This window comes from Rhinopithecus roxellana, chromosome 2, assembly GCF_007565055.1.
Source record: "Rhinopithecus roxellana isolate Shanxi Qingling chromosome 2, ASM756505v1, whole genome shotgun sequence".
In the NCBI taxonomy this organism is placed as follows: Eukaryota; Metazoa; Chordata; class Mammalia; order Primates; family Cercopithecidae; genus Rhinopithecus; species Rhinopithecus roxellana.
Window position 1 is genome coordinate 142197044 of NC_044550.1, and position 14412 is coordinate 142211455.

General features: G+C 43.1%; 1 protein-coding gene across 7 annotated transcripts in view; it reads left to right on the plus strand.

The window, feature by feature from the left end:
* Positions 1-14412, plus strand: part of FAM114A1 (family with sequence similarity 114 member A1) — a 79645-nt gene that overhangs the window by 47665 nt on the left and 17568 nt on the right. For all 7 annotated transcript variants that reach the window (XM_010365805.2, XM_030923159.1, XM_030923163.1 and 4 more), the window contains one exon: positions 7015-7138. In XM_010365805.2, coding sequence (XP_010364107.1) covers positions 7015-7138 — 124 coding nt within the window. The remainder of the gene's footprint in view (positions 1-7014; positions 7139-14412) is intronic.

Genomic DNA, 14412 nt, shown 5'->3' on the forward strand with positions numbered 1-14412 from the left:
AGCTCAATTTGGCAGTGAGCCTTAGAATGGAGAAGTAGTTTTTGACTCTCCCTAGACCTTATCCTCTTATGTTTGGACTTTGAGCCATCCTTGATGCCTGTCTAATCAGAGAAAGACAACATCTGCCACATAACAGGCAACCAAGAACCAAATAGGACGGAGACACTGTCCCCTGCCCCAGATAATGGAGCTACACATTACTCTGTTCACTTCCTTCTTTGTTATCCGTGAGCCTTCAGGGAAAGTTTTGTGGTTAAAACTGTTCAAGAATAATTTTCAAAAAAAAGCAAAATTGGGACTCTCATACAGATACAAAATGACCCATGTTAAAGAACTTATTTCGCTCATTAATTAATTCAGGGAACAAGCCAGATGTTATAAATGATTCAAAGGAAAAGCCAAAGAAGCACAAATGTGTACGGAGTAGTATGTATGTGGCTATACACCATGGAATACTATGCAGCTATAAAAAAGAATGAGTTCATGTCCTTTACAGGGACATGGATGAAGCTGGAAACCATCATTCTCAGCAAACTAACACAGGAACAGAAAACCAAACACCACATGTTCTCATTCATAAGTGAAGTTGAACAATGAGAACACATGGACACAGAGAGGGGAACATCACACACCGGGGCCTGTTGGGGGTTGGAGGGCTAGGGGAGGGATAGCATTAGGAGAAATACCTAATGTAGATGATGGGTTGATGGGTGCAGCACACCACCACGGCACATGTATACCTATGTAACAAACCTGCACGTTCTGCACATGTATCCCAAAACTTAAGTATAATAATTTAAAAATATATGAATGTGCCAATAGACACAAACCTGCTTTTCCACATCAGGGAGGTTGTCCTCCCACTGCACAGAATTCATTCACATGACTATTGACAAGAATGACTTTGCATTGTTATCAGCACTTTACAATTTATAGAGTCATAAAATTGCTCCCATAAATTCAGAATCCAATAGCTCAATAAGATGTGCTCTAGAAAATGCAGTTCTTAGCCAGGCGCAGTGACTCATGCCTTAATCCCAGCACTTTGGGAGGCCGAGGTGGGCAGATCACCTGACGTCAGTTCAAGACCAGCCTGGCCAATATGGTGAAATGCCATCTCTACTAAAAATACAAAAAAAAAAAAAAAGCTGGGCATGGTGGTGGGTGCCTGTAATACCAGCTACTCAGGAGGCTAAGGCAGGAGAATCGCCTGAACCTGGGAGGCAGAGGTTACAGTAAGCTGAGATCGTGCCATTGCACTCCAGCCTGGGTGACAGAGCAAGACTCTGTCTCAAAAAAAAAAAAAAAAAAAAAAAAAAAAAAAAAAGCAAGGTCTGGAGTCAGACGTTATTTAATTACACACCACGCAGAAGCTGTATGATTTTGGACCCCTCTTACCTCAATTTCCTTATCTATGAAATGGGCATAATAAAACCTACCTCACAGAATTATTAACAGAATTAAATGAGATAATCCACGGAAAGGAAGTAGGCACTCAATAATGTACACATGTTGATGACAGTTGATTTTTATATGCATTCTTATGTCATAGACATTTGTTGTTATTATTAAAAATATCACAGGGGAGCGTGGCCCTGCTGTAAAAAAACACATTACAAGATATCATGGTGGTGGAGAATGATTCCATTGTGGTGACTTCCATCACAGCTCTCAGCTGTGAAACAGCCCTAGGCCCCTGGAAAAAGAGCCCCAAAGGACCCAGTTTCTAGGAAGAAGTTTTGACCTTTGGAGGGGCACAGTTTGCCCATTGCCTCCACAAGCTCTGCTTTCTTTCCCTAGCCTGGAGATTTTTGTGATATTCATAGTAAGGAAAATAAATTTTTGTCTTGACTTAGTAATGATAGTTACTGGGTACTGTAATAAACAGTCCTACAGGCCAGGCCCAGTGGCTCACGCCTGTAATCCCAGCACTTTGGGAAGCCGAGGTGGGCAGATCACCTAAAGTTGGGAGTTCGAGACCAGCCTGGCCAACATGATGAAACTCCGTCTCTACTGAAAAAAAAAAACAAAATTAGCTGGACATGGTGACGCATGCCTGTAATCCCAGCTACTCAGGAGGCTGAGGCAAGAGAATCACTTGAACCCGGGAGGCAGAGGTTGTGGTGAGCCGAGATTGCACCATTGCACTCCAGCCTGGGCAACAAGAGCGAAACCCTGTCTCAAAATAATTATAATAATAAATAAATAAACAGTCCTATAAATGTATGGGTCAAAAACAGTAAGAGTTATTCTTCACTCCTGTAATAGTCCAAGATAGGAGTGCCTGGTCAGCAGGCAGCATTCCTGCCTTTAGGGTTTCAGGAACAGGCTGTGTCCATCTTGTGGCTCCACTAGACCTGTTTCAAGGTGCACAGGCTTCCAGCAAGAAAACAAATGGGGCCTTAGACTGAGGTTGACAGACATAGCGAATAAAAATACAGGATGACTAGTTAAATTTTAACTTTAGATGAGCAATGAATACTTTTTCAGTACAAATACGTCCCATGTAATATTTGGGACACACAATTATATGAAGAAAATATTCACTGTTTATCTGAAATTCAAGCTTAGCTAGGCATCTTGTATTTTATCTGGCAACCCTACACATACCACATATTTAAAAGTTAAATAACTTTTGGGCCAGGCACGGTGGCTCACACCTGTAATCCCAGCACTTTGGGAGGCTGAGGCGGATGGATCACTTGAGGCCAGGAGTTCGAGACCAGCCTGACCAACATGGCAAAACCCTGTCTCAATTAAAAATACAAAAATTAGAGCCAAGCATGGTGGCGCTGCCTGTGGTCTAAGGTAGATGTAAAACTGGGTGAGCTGGCTGGGCACAGCAGCTCACGGCTGTAATCCCAGCACTTTGGGAGGCTGAGGCAGGTGGATCACCTGAGGTCCGAGAGTTTGAGACCAGCCAGCCCAACATGGTGAAACCCCATCTCTACTAAAAATACAAAAATTAGTGGGGTGTGATGGCACATCCCTGTAGTCTCAGCTACTCGGGAGGCTGAGGCAGGAGAATCGCTTGAACCTGGGAGGCGGAGGTTGTAGTGAGCCAAGATGGCACCACTGCACTGCAGCCTAGGCGACAGAGTAAGACTCCATCTCCAAAATAATAAAAATTAAAAAGTTAAAGAACTTCAGAAACAAACTGTTAAAGAAAATGTATTATGTCTTCCTACCTTGACAAACACTGGCATAATGACCTGGAAGGCTTAGTTCCCATTTGAATTCCCAGACTCCTCAAATTTCTACACTCCCCTTCAGCCTACCTGCCTCCTATCTGCAGCTCTGTCTCTCACCCCAGGAAACATTATGTAGCTGTGGGAGCATGCCCTAGTTCAAGCGTAAGCAGCCACCTTTTAGCCATCCCTTGGGCCGAAGGATACACAACCAGTGGCGCTGTCCCACTGTCAGGAGCACAGCCTAGGGAAGAGTTCCATGCAGGCTGTGAGAGGGAACCTTTGGTGACCTGGAGAGTGTTCTAGAATGGAGATGTGGGCTCTGATGGGACCATTTCTTGGGCCTGGGGACTCCCCTGTGTTGAAGCCTAAAGGCAGTGTGGGATTCCCCTGCCCTCTGAGGCCTTACTGTCTTCTGAGTCGCACCAGCGTAAGGACAGAGTGTAGAGAGGATGCTCCCATGTTTTAAAAGCCTTGAGAAATGATGCACATCATCTCTGCTGACAGTCCATTGACTGAAACTCAGACCCCACCATGGAAATATAAGGAATTATTATCATTACTATTTTGCTAGATTGATTCTAGGATGGCAACAGGCATGGCGACGTGGTGTTTGATAAAGGTTAAAGAAAAACTAATCATTTTCGGCTGGGTGCAATGGCTCACGCCTGTAATCCCAGCACTTTGGGAGGCCAAGGTAGGTGGATCACTTGAGGTCAGGAGTTTGAGACCAGACTGGCCAGCACGGCGAAACCCCATCTCTACAAAAAATGCAAAGATTAGCCGGGTGTGGTGGCGTGTACCTGTAATCCCAGCTACTCAGGAGACTGAGGCAGGAGAATCGCTTAAACCCGGGAGGCGAAGGTTCCAGTGAGCCAAGATTGTACCACTGCACTCCAGCCTGGGCGGCTGAATGAGACCCGTCTCAAAAACAACAAAAAACAAAAAACAAAAACCAGGAAAACTAATCATTTTCATCACCATTATACTCCATAGTTAGAAATAGTAAACAAAAATCTTTACAATAGCAGCACACACCTCCTTTCAAGGAAAAGATTTATAAGACAGCCTCTCTACCCTGTGTCCTGAACAACACTCAACACGGTGCCAAGCATATAGTCAGCATTCCACAAATATTTATGGAGGAGTGTGTGATTATGTCCTATTTATTATTGGAGTGAACTAAAGACTCAATGCACATGGTCTTGGCACAATGCAGTGAGCTGGGAGAAAGCAGGAGAGATGCTATAGCGGAAAGATGCTGACGAAAGAGTGCTTCGCTAAAGAGAACCCTTCCCAGGGGTGCCCCAAACGGAAAACCCCAATGTTTCTCCTTCCAGATGATTGCCATCCGCCAGAAGACATGGACAAATGCAGATGTTCCACAGGTCTGCATACATTTTCACTAAGCATGGTGTTCAAATACATTTATTCAATAATTAATGTTAGAAAACTGCTGTTTAGAAAGTAGATCCGAAGCCTAAGAATACGCTGATGCACATCTGGGACCCTGACCCCTACACATGAGTGTGTGAGCTGAAATGAAGAGTCTGAGAAGGTCAGGGCAGAACGGAGTGGCGTGCAGCCATCAGGCTGGGCATGTTTACTTCCACCTGCTGAACTCCACGCTAATGGGTTTTGTGTCGATGACTTCCTGCAGAGCTTCCTCCCAGAGCCTCAGCGCTGGCTACATTATGCCCTGGCAATGTGCTTTAGCAACTTTTAGGAAAATGGTGTCCTGGTATTCCAGATGCCCTCTCTACCTCTCTCACTTGTCCTGATGTGCTCATCTATTGACATAGTGAATATTAAAACCTATTCCAAAGAGGACTGCGGCTCCACTGCTGTCTCTCTCTCCAGAGCAAGAGTTTGACCTGCAGAATGAAAAAAATAAAACTTTACTACTTTATACTTATATTTAATACTTTATAAGGTACCTTCCCTGCACTCTTTTACCATTTTGGAAATTCAAATCATCTTCAGAGAATGAGTGGCCATCTGTACAAATAATTATTTATTATTTTTTTTGAGACAGGATCTTGCTGGAGTGCAGTGGCACAATCGTAGTTCACTGCAGCCTCAAACTCCTGGGCTCAAGCAATCCTCTTACCTCAGCCTCTTGAGCAACTGAGACCACAGGTGTGCACCAGCATGCCTGGCTAATTTTCTTACTTTTTTTTTTTTTTTTTTTTTTTTTTTTGAGACGGGGTCTCGCTCTGTCACCCAGACTGGAGTGCAGTGGCCGGATCTCAGCTCACTGCAAGCTCCGCCTCCCGGGTTTACGCCATTCTCCTGCCTCAGCCTCCCGAGTAGCTGGGACTACAGGCACCCGCCACCACGCCCAGCTAATTTTTTGTATTTTTAGTAGAGACGGGGTTTCACTGTATTAGCCAGGATGGTCTCGATCTCCTGACCTGATCTGCCTGCCTCAGCCTCCCGAAGTGCTGGGATTACAGGTGTCAGCCACCGCGCCCAGCCTTAAAATTTTTTATAGAGATGGGGTCTCACTATGTTGATCACTTGAGCCCTCAAACTCCTGGGCTCAAGTGATCCTCCCTCCTCAGCCTCCGAAAGTGCTGGGATTGCAGGGGTGAGCCACCACGCCTGGCCTGTACAAATAATGTTTAACTGTGCACGGAGGACAGTTTCAAAAGAGAGGCTCTAAAGACAGGGAGCAGGGATGACGTCAGTCCCAGCATCACCTCCTCTGTGAAGTCCTCCCTGTGTGTACCCTCTCAGTTCCCCAAGGGGGAAGGACAGTGCCCTTCCTAGTGCCTCCCTCCACTGTACCCTCCTCTCATGCCTGTCATGGTCATTCTTAATTGACATGGCCTCACTCCTTTAGACTGCAAGATGTTGGAGAAGAAAAATGTGTCTTGTGCATTTTTGTAACCCCAGTGTGATAACCTACATCTAGCAAGCATATATGTGCATCTATAGAATGCTTATTTATTTAAGTTTACATGTGGATGCGTGTTTATTTATTTATCTATTTATTCATTCATTCATTCATTTATTTTTTGAGACGGAGTGTCGCTCTTGCAGGCTGGAGTGCAGTGGCGCGATCTCGGTTCACTGCAAACTCTGACTCCCTGGTTCAAGGGATTCTCCTGCCTCAGCCTCTTGAGTAGCTGGGATTACAGGCACATGCCACCAGGCCCAGCTAATTTTTGTATTTTTAGTAGAGACGGGGTTTCACCATGTCGGCCAGGATGGTCTTGATGTCCTGACCTCGTGATCTGCCTGCCTTGGCCTCCCAAAGTGCTGGGATTACAGGCATGAGCCACCGCGCCCGGCCGTATACATGTGTATTTATAAGTATTGAGCATCACTCTAAGTATTTTAAGTAGATTACTTCATTTAACCCTCAGAACAACCTTATAAGGTAGGTGGAATTAGTTTCCATTTTACAGATAAGGAAGCTGAGGCATTAAAAGGTTAAGTAAGTGACCGAAGGTCGTGGTAAGTGAGGAGCTGATATTTGACTGCAGGGTTGATGTCGAACTGCGTTTTTAACCACTGTGATAGAAGAGCTGCCACCACCATTTACATAGCACCTACTGTGTGCAGTTGTGCAATGTATTTCACATTTTTTATCTCATTTACTCCACAAGGAATCTCCCTTTAAAACTGAGAAAACTGAGACCCAGAGGGTTTATCTAACTTGCCCAATGTTGCACAGTTAATATGCATCAAGCCAACGTTCAACCCAGCGATACCTCCCACACCATGAAGCACTTTGGTCCTGGGAAAACTGGGGACTGCTGTATATAAACATTAATGAGAAGAAAAGATGACAGTTGTGCTGACCTATTTCTTTTTTCAGGTTCAGTCATTTTTAGCATCACTTGATGGAAAGAAGCTGGAACTCTTAAAAAATGACCTAATTTCCATTAAAGACATCTTTGCAGCTAAAGAATTAGAGAATGAAGAAAGTCAAGAAGAACAAGGTAAAGGAAAATAAATAGCAAGACAAACTGTTTGGTATAATCCTTATGAAACTGCTGTTAATGAACACAGCCCTTTGAAATATTTAATTCAAGTGCTCCTCCTCCATGCTTCCAAAATACAGTGTGCATCTGCTCTTGTTACAGGAGTGGGTCACACTGATTTATATGACTCTCTTTCACTGGGCAGGAACTCCTTGTTGTTTCTCTGGTGTTCGGCACGATCCCTGGCACTTCACAGGCGTACAATAAATGTAAATGCACATGGTCAGATGAAGGAAGACTGCAATGTGCTAAACAGAGCTCTGATGACTAGAGTTTATGCTGCCACTTTTTATTGTTGTTGTTGTTGTTGTTGTTGTTGTTGTTGTTGTTTAGATGGAGTCTCGCTCTGTCACCCAGGCTGGAGTGCAGTGGTGCCATCTCAGCTCACTGCAACCTCCACCTCTCAGGTTCAAGTGATTCTTCTGCCTCAGCCTTCCGAGTAGCTGGGACTACAGGTGCCCGCCACCATGCCCAGCTAATTTTTGTATTTTTAGTAGAGGCGGGGGTTCACTATGTTGGTCAGGATGGTCTCGATCTCTCAACCTCATGATCCACCCGCCTCGGCCTCCCAAAGTGCTGGGATTACAGGCATGAGCCACCGCGCCCAGCGTATGCTACCACTTATAATTTTTATCTGCATGTGAAAGCTATTAAGTGTGATTAATGTTAATGGTGGGCACATCTTTCCCTGAATTTTTTTGTATATTTTTCTTAATCCTTTTAATTTATAGGTGTAAGAGTTTGGGTATATCTGCAGGTGTCCTATCCTCTACCTAAAAAGTTCAGTTCTGACAAAGGCTGTACCGTTTTCTGACAGTGCACCAGAGCATGCTACGTCAGGTTGGCAATCACACTTCCCAGTAATCTTCCACCCAGATAATAACTTGACCCCAAGGAGATTAGAACTTATTTTATGAGAAGCAAGGCTTCCTTAAGAGGGGAAAACTTATTCTCAGGGTTGGGCATGGTTAATGATTCCTTTAGGTTTGTCTATTTGGGAGCAGAAGAGAGTAAAACATTTGCTGTGTACATGAAGAGTGATTTCTTACGACGTAATAACCACCACCCCACAGCTGTTTTGTGTAGGTTATGCTGAAAGGTCAGACAACCTCAGAGACAGGTCTGGCTTCTCCTAGGACCTTTGGAAGGGTCCCATTTGAAACATTTTCACCACTTTCTTGCTGTATGGCCTTAAACAATTTATATAACCTTTCTGAAATGCAGTATCTTCACTTGTAAAATGGAGACAATGATATGTGTGTGTATATATGTGTGTGTGTGTGTGTGTGTGTATAGATATAAGGTTCAAGAGCTGTTGTAAGGGTCATATTAGATAATATATGTAAAAACATATATTAGAGTGCCTGGCACACAGAACTGCTCAAAAATATTAGCTGTGCTTGTTACTTAAAGTGCTAACGCAATGCCAGGAAAAAGTAAAGGTGCAATAAAGTATAACTTTCATGTATTATGCTTGCTGTTATTAGCCGGCATGCAAAGTAATGAGAATGTGCATTCTCAAATCGCTGGCAGTGTTTTGTGCCCAGACATGTTTTGATTCCTTTAATCAAAGCTCTGACACAAGAGCTCAAATGCTTGAGCCTTGATGTCCAGGGCAAAATTATTCTAAGCATTCAGAAACTGTCATTTAGACACCCTTTCCCTGTTTAGCCCCACACACTGACCTTACATGCCTTCAGCTTAATGAGATTTATGCTCATTGCTTCAAAATAAAAGAATCAATTATACTGAAGCATAGAAAGAGGCCGTATCAGAGACAGTTGGGAATCATGTTTTTGAGCATTAGTATGTTCCTCCCAGAGTCACAAAGGATGACAGCCTTGTCTTTGTTTTTCTAATGAAGAAACTAAAACACTAGCTGTCAAAGGTCATGTAGCTCCCCTTGTGGACCCAGGGTGAACTAACAGATGCCCCATTCTAGCAATCACCAAAAAGAATCAAGCTATTTCTCTTCAAAAGGCATGATGTCTGAGGTAGACCTTGGCCCTATTAAGGGTGTCATTTAGAAAGGACAAAAAGAGAATCCCAGATTCCCCCTAACATCAAGGAGACATTGTTGCCAGTGTAATTAAAGAAGTATTACATCCCCAACTGGTGCTATTTCTTGGAGGGGAAACCTAATTTCAACTTAAATAGAAAATGTTGCTATAAGTGATGTGTTCTAGTCTAGTGTAGACCTTCAATAAATTCAGTTTCTTTAAATACCACACATGCACACATACACACACAAAAACCTGAAGTGCTAAACAGCATGCTTTAGCAATGGGAGATTTGCCTCGCCTTAATTGACAAAACCCTGTTATCTCCCATAATATATCAATTTTCCCAAGAGGGCATCTCCAGATTATCAAAACACTATTAATGTTAATTAACTTAATCTAATAAAATGTCATTCAGAAACTTAATGAAGAACTGGGAGGAAAGAATAGAGACGTTGGCATTAAATCAATCCAATTATCAAGTGTCACAACTCCAGAAAGGTTCTGGGATTATGCAAAAGCTATAGAAAGGAATCTTTGCAGTGGGGGAAATCCAGGAGCAATCCAGCAGGAAATCTAGGAGCAAAATTCTGAAAGAAAACCGAGCATTTTCATTCATTTTTTTCCTTGTAAGCTTTACATTCCTAAAAGCCTCCTAACAACTAAATAATTTATTTGGTACTCTCAGAAAATGTAATAAACTATCATTTTTAGATGAATTTAATATCGGTCTCCTCTGCATGTAATAGTGTTAGCTAATGATTTGCATGTTTGTTTTTCCAGCAGAGTGTAATTTTATCACACTGCCATAGATCCCTTAATTTGATTTATCATGGCTGAGAAGAGATTTTAAAAGGCCATTTTCTATTTTTATTGCTCTGGTGAAGATCTTCTCGGTCATGTCTACAGACTGAGAATTGTAGTAATAGGTAGTGTTTGTTGCAACATTTATTATCATCTGTTTTTATCAACCTCCATTTTTCTCTATGTTTTTTTTTTTTCTAAAATTGCTTCTAAAAGTTGTTGGTGTATGTTTTACAGAATTAATACACCTTTAAAAGCTGGAGCTCAACAAAGTGCTTATATCTTAATTTAGTGTTGATTCCTCCCAAATACTTTTAATCTCGCTATGCTTGTATCAGTGTAGCACATAATTATTTGTTTACATAAAACTTCGTGTTTACGAAACACTTTCATGTTTGTTGTAGTATTTGGTCCTTATAACATCTGTAAAGAGGAGATGGGTGGGTTTTATTGTCCTCAGTTTTCAGAGGAGGCAGTGGAAGCTGAGGAAGCTCTGTGACTGGCCCCAGGCCACAGAACCAGCAGATGCAGGAGCTGGGTAGGACCTATGCCTTCCAAATCCCAGCCCAGGACTCTCTGTGCTCTGCAACACTGCCTCATACAGGGTGAGGGGCAGGCAGTTTGGGAAGGGGACCTTGTCAATGCTGCCCAGGTGTGTCCAGCCCCTCTCACTGTCCCTCCCTGGGGAAGACTAGACCAAGACCTCTGCCCAGCAGAGAGAATCTCAGCTTCTGATGGAATCAGTCTAGCTCTCTAACTCTGTCTCTCTCTCCCCCTCCTTTTTTTTTTCAAGATAGAGTCTCATTCTGTTGCCCAGGCTAGAGTACAGTGGTGCAATCTCAGCTCACTGCAACCTCCGCCCTCCTGGGTTCAAGTGATTATCCTGCCTCAACCTCCCAAGTAGCTGGGATTACAGACACATGCCAACACGCCTGGCAAATTTTTGTACTTTTAGTAGAGATGGGGTTTCATCATGTTAGCCCGGCTGGTCTCCATCTCCTGACCTCAAGTGATCCAACCACATCGGCCTCCTAACGTGCTGGGATTACAGGTGTGAGCCACTGTGCCTGGCCCTCTCTATCTCTATCTCTGTCTCTGTCTCTCTGTCTCTGAGACTGTCTAGCCCTCCAACTCTCCCTTTGTGTGATTAATGCATTCTCATTCTTGAAGGCTCTGTTCAGGCATCACCTCCTCCAGGAACCCTGCTTCACACCCCTCTGAAAACTGGATTATATGCTGCAAAAGCCCCCTTAAGCGCACTTACTTCTTTGGATTAAAATGGTTTGCTTGTTGTGGCTTCATCATGAGCAAAGACAGCCGTCTCTCCCTCCTGCCTGCACGCACCCCCCTCACTCCCCTGCAGCCACGCTGACACCCTTGCCGCTCCCATGGACGAACCAAGCACACACCCTCCTGGACTCTACTCTTGCTGCACTGCTGCTGGAAGACTCTTCCCCCTGACTGTGGCTGGCTCATTGCTCTCCTCCTCTAGCACATTACTCAAATGTCACCTTCTTCGTTAGCTTCCCTCCTGTCTTAGTTCCTCCAGGCTGCTATATCAAAATACCATAGACTGTGTGGCTTCTAAACAACAGAAATCTATTTCTCACAGTTTTGGAGACTAAAGTCGAAGCTCAAATGGCTGGCAGATTCTGTGTCTAATGAGGGCTCCTGATCTCTGGTTCACAGATGGTGACTTCTAGCTTGTCCTTACATGGTGGAAGGGATCAGCTAGCTCCCTGGGGCCTCTTTTGTTAGGGCACTAATCCCTTTCATGGGGGCTCCTCATTTCATGGTCTAGTCACACCTCTGAAGCCTCACCTCCTATTATCATCGTGTTGGTATTAGGTTTCAAAATATGAATTTGGAGGGGACAGGGACATTCAGACCACAGCACCCCTATTTAAAACTCCTAAACCCCAGCTGGCCCTGTTTATACTTCTCCATCAAACTTACCCCTTGACATCAATGCTTTACTTATCTGGTTTTTCTTTTGTTTTGTTTTTTGAGATGGAGTCTTGCCCTTTCACCCGGCTAGAGTGCAGTGGCGCGATCTCAGCTCACTGCAACCTCCACCTCCCGGCGGTTCTCCTGCTTCAGCCTCCTGAGTAGCTGGGATTAGAGGCACCCGCCACTGCGCCCGGCTAATTTTTGTATTTTGAGTAGAGATGGGGTTTCACCATCTTGGCCTGGCTGGTCTCAAACTCCTGACCTCATGTTTCACCCACCTCGGCCTCCCAAAGTGCTGGGATTACAGGTGTGAGCCACCGCGCCTGGTCTGCTTGTCTGTTTTGATTATCTGTTCCCTCACGAGAATATATGAGTTATATGTGTGAGTTACATGAGTTCCCCTATCTGATTATCTGTTTCCTCACGAGAATATATGAGTTATATGTGTGAGTCACATGAGTTCCCCTATCTGATTATCTGTTTCCCTCATGAGAATATATGAGTTATATGTGTGAGTTACATGAGTTCCCCTATCTGATTATCTGTTTCCCTCACGAGAATATATGAGTTATATGTGTGAGTTACATGAGTTCCCCTATCTGATTATCTGTTTCCCTCATGAGAATATATGAGTTATATGTGTGAGTTACATGAGTTCCCCTATCTGATTATCTGTTTCCCTCACGAGAATATATGAGTTATATGTGTGAGTTACATGAGTTCCCCTATCTGATTATCTGTTTCCCTCATGAGAATATATGAGTTATATGTGTGAGTTACATGAGTTCCCCTATCTGATTATCTGTTTCCCTCACGAGAATATATGAGTTATATGTGTGAGTTACATGAGTTCCCCTATCTGATTATCTGTTTCCCTCATGAGAATATATGAGTTATATGTGTGAGTTACATGAGTTCCCCTATCTGATTATCTGTTTCCCTCACGAGAATATATGAGTTATATGTGTGAGTTACATGAGTTCCCCTATCTGATTATCTGTTTCCCTCATGAGAATATATGAGTTATATGTGTGAGTTACATGAGTTCCCCTATCTGATTATCTGTTTCCCTCACGAGAATATATGAGTTATATGTGTGAGTTACATGAGTTCCCCTATCTGATTATCTGTTTCCCTCATGAGAATATATGAGTTATATGTGTGAGTTACATGAGTTCCCCTATCTGATTATCTGTTTCCCTCACGAGAATATATGAGTTATATGTGTGAGTTACATGAGTTCCCCTATCTGATTATCTGTTTCCCTCATGAGAATATATGAGTTATATGTGTGAGTTACATGAGTTCCCCTATCTGATTATCTGTTTCCTCACGAGAATATATGAGTTATATGTGTGAGTCACATGAGTTCCCCTATCTGATTATCTGTTTCCCTCATGAGAATATATGAGTTATATGTGTGAGTTACATGAGTTCCCCTATCTGATTATCTGTTTCCCTCACGAGAATATATGAGTTATATGTGTGAGTTACATGAGTTCCCCTGATTATCTGTTTCCCTCATGAGAATATATGAGTTATATGTGTGAGTTACATGAGTTCCCCTATCTGATTATCTGTTTCCCTCATGAGAATATATGAGTTATAGGTAATAATAAACGAATCTAAGCCAAATGTTTTGAATAAATACCCACAAGCTACGCCAGGCTACCTTCATGGGCTGCAGATTCACCATTTTGTTCATAAAACGGAAAATAGCATCTCCAGACGAGGGCTGGATGCAGTGTTTCTCACACGGCTTAGTCCCCGCTCAAGGCTCTGCCTTTCCCCGCTGGTATACGCCACAGTATTTTCTTCTTAGAGAGTGCTGCGAGCATGTAGTCAGGTGAGATAAATGATACTTCTACTCTCCCCCAAACTGGCAATAAACCCATGTGGAATCAATTCTTTGGCACCTTTCAGAAATGTTAAAAATGGCTTGGCCTTGCAGATACTTCAAAAGAGAAAAGTAAAATTGTAACCTTTAACAATCTCTTTATTGCCCACAATGATCTTAATTTTTTTATTTTATGATATATGATATTTTAATATGTATACTATCTGTTATATATAGTAATATATCATATTATATATTAGGCAATGTATTAATAAATTATTCTGTAAATACTCATTTTAGCACCTGTTATATGTGAGGTATTGTGTTAGATGCTCTGGATTCAAGAGTGAGCGGAAGAAATACTGTCTCTGTCCCTCAGTAGCTTCCAGGGTGAAAGGAAGACAGATCGTTAAGAAATATTGTAGGACCAGCCAGGTATCCTAGGGAACCTTGGGAAATATCTCTGGAGAGATGGAGACCAATTCAGCTTGTTGAGCACTGTGGCTCTGTGAACATAACAGGGCACCTGGGTATCATTAGGGTCGCAGTGCTAAGCATAACAATATCAAAGTCATAAATATGATGTTGTCCCAGGTCCCTTAGGCCTGAGAAAGGTCATGCCTTTGTTCATCCAGTCCTTC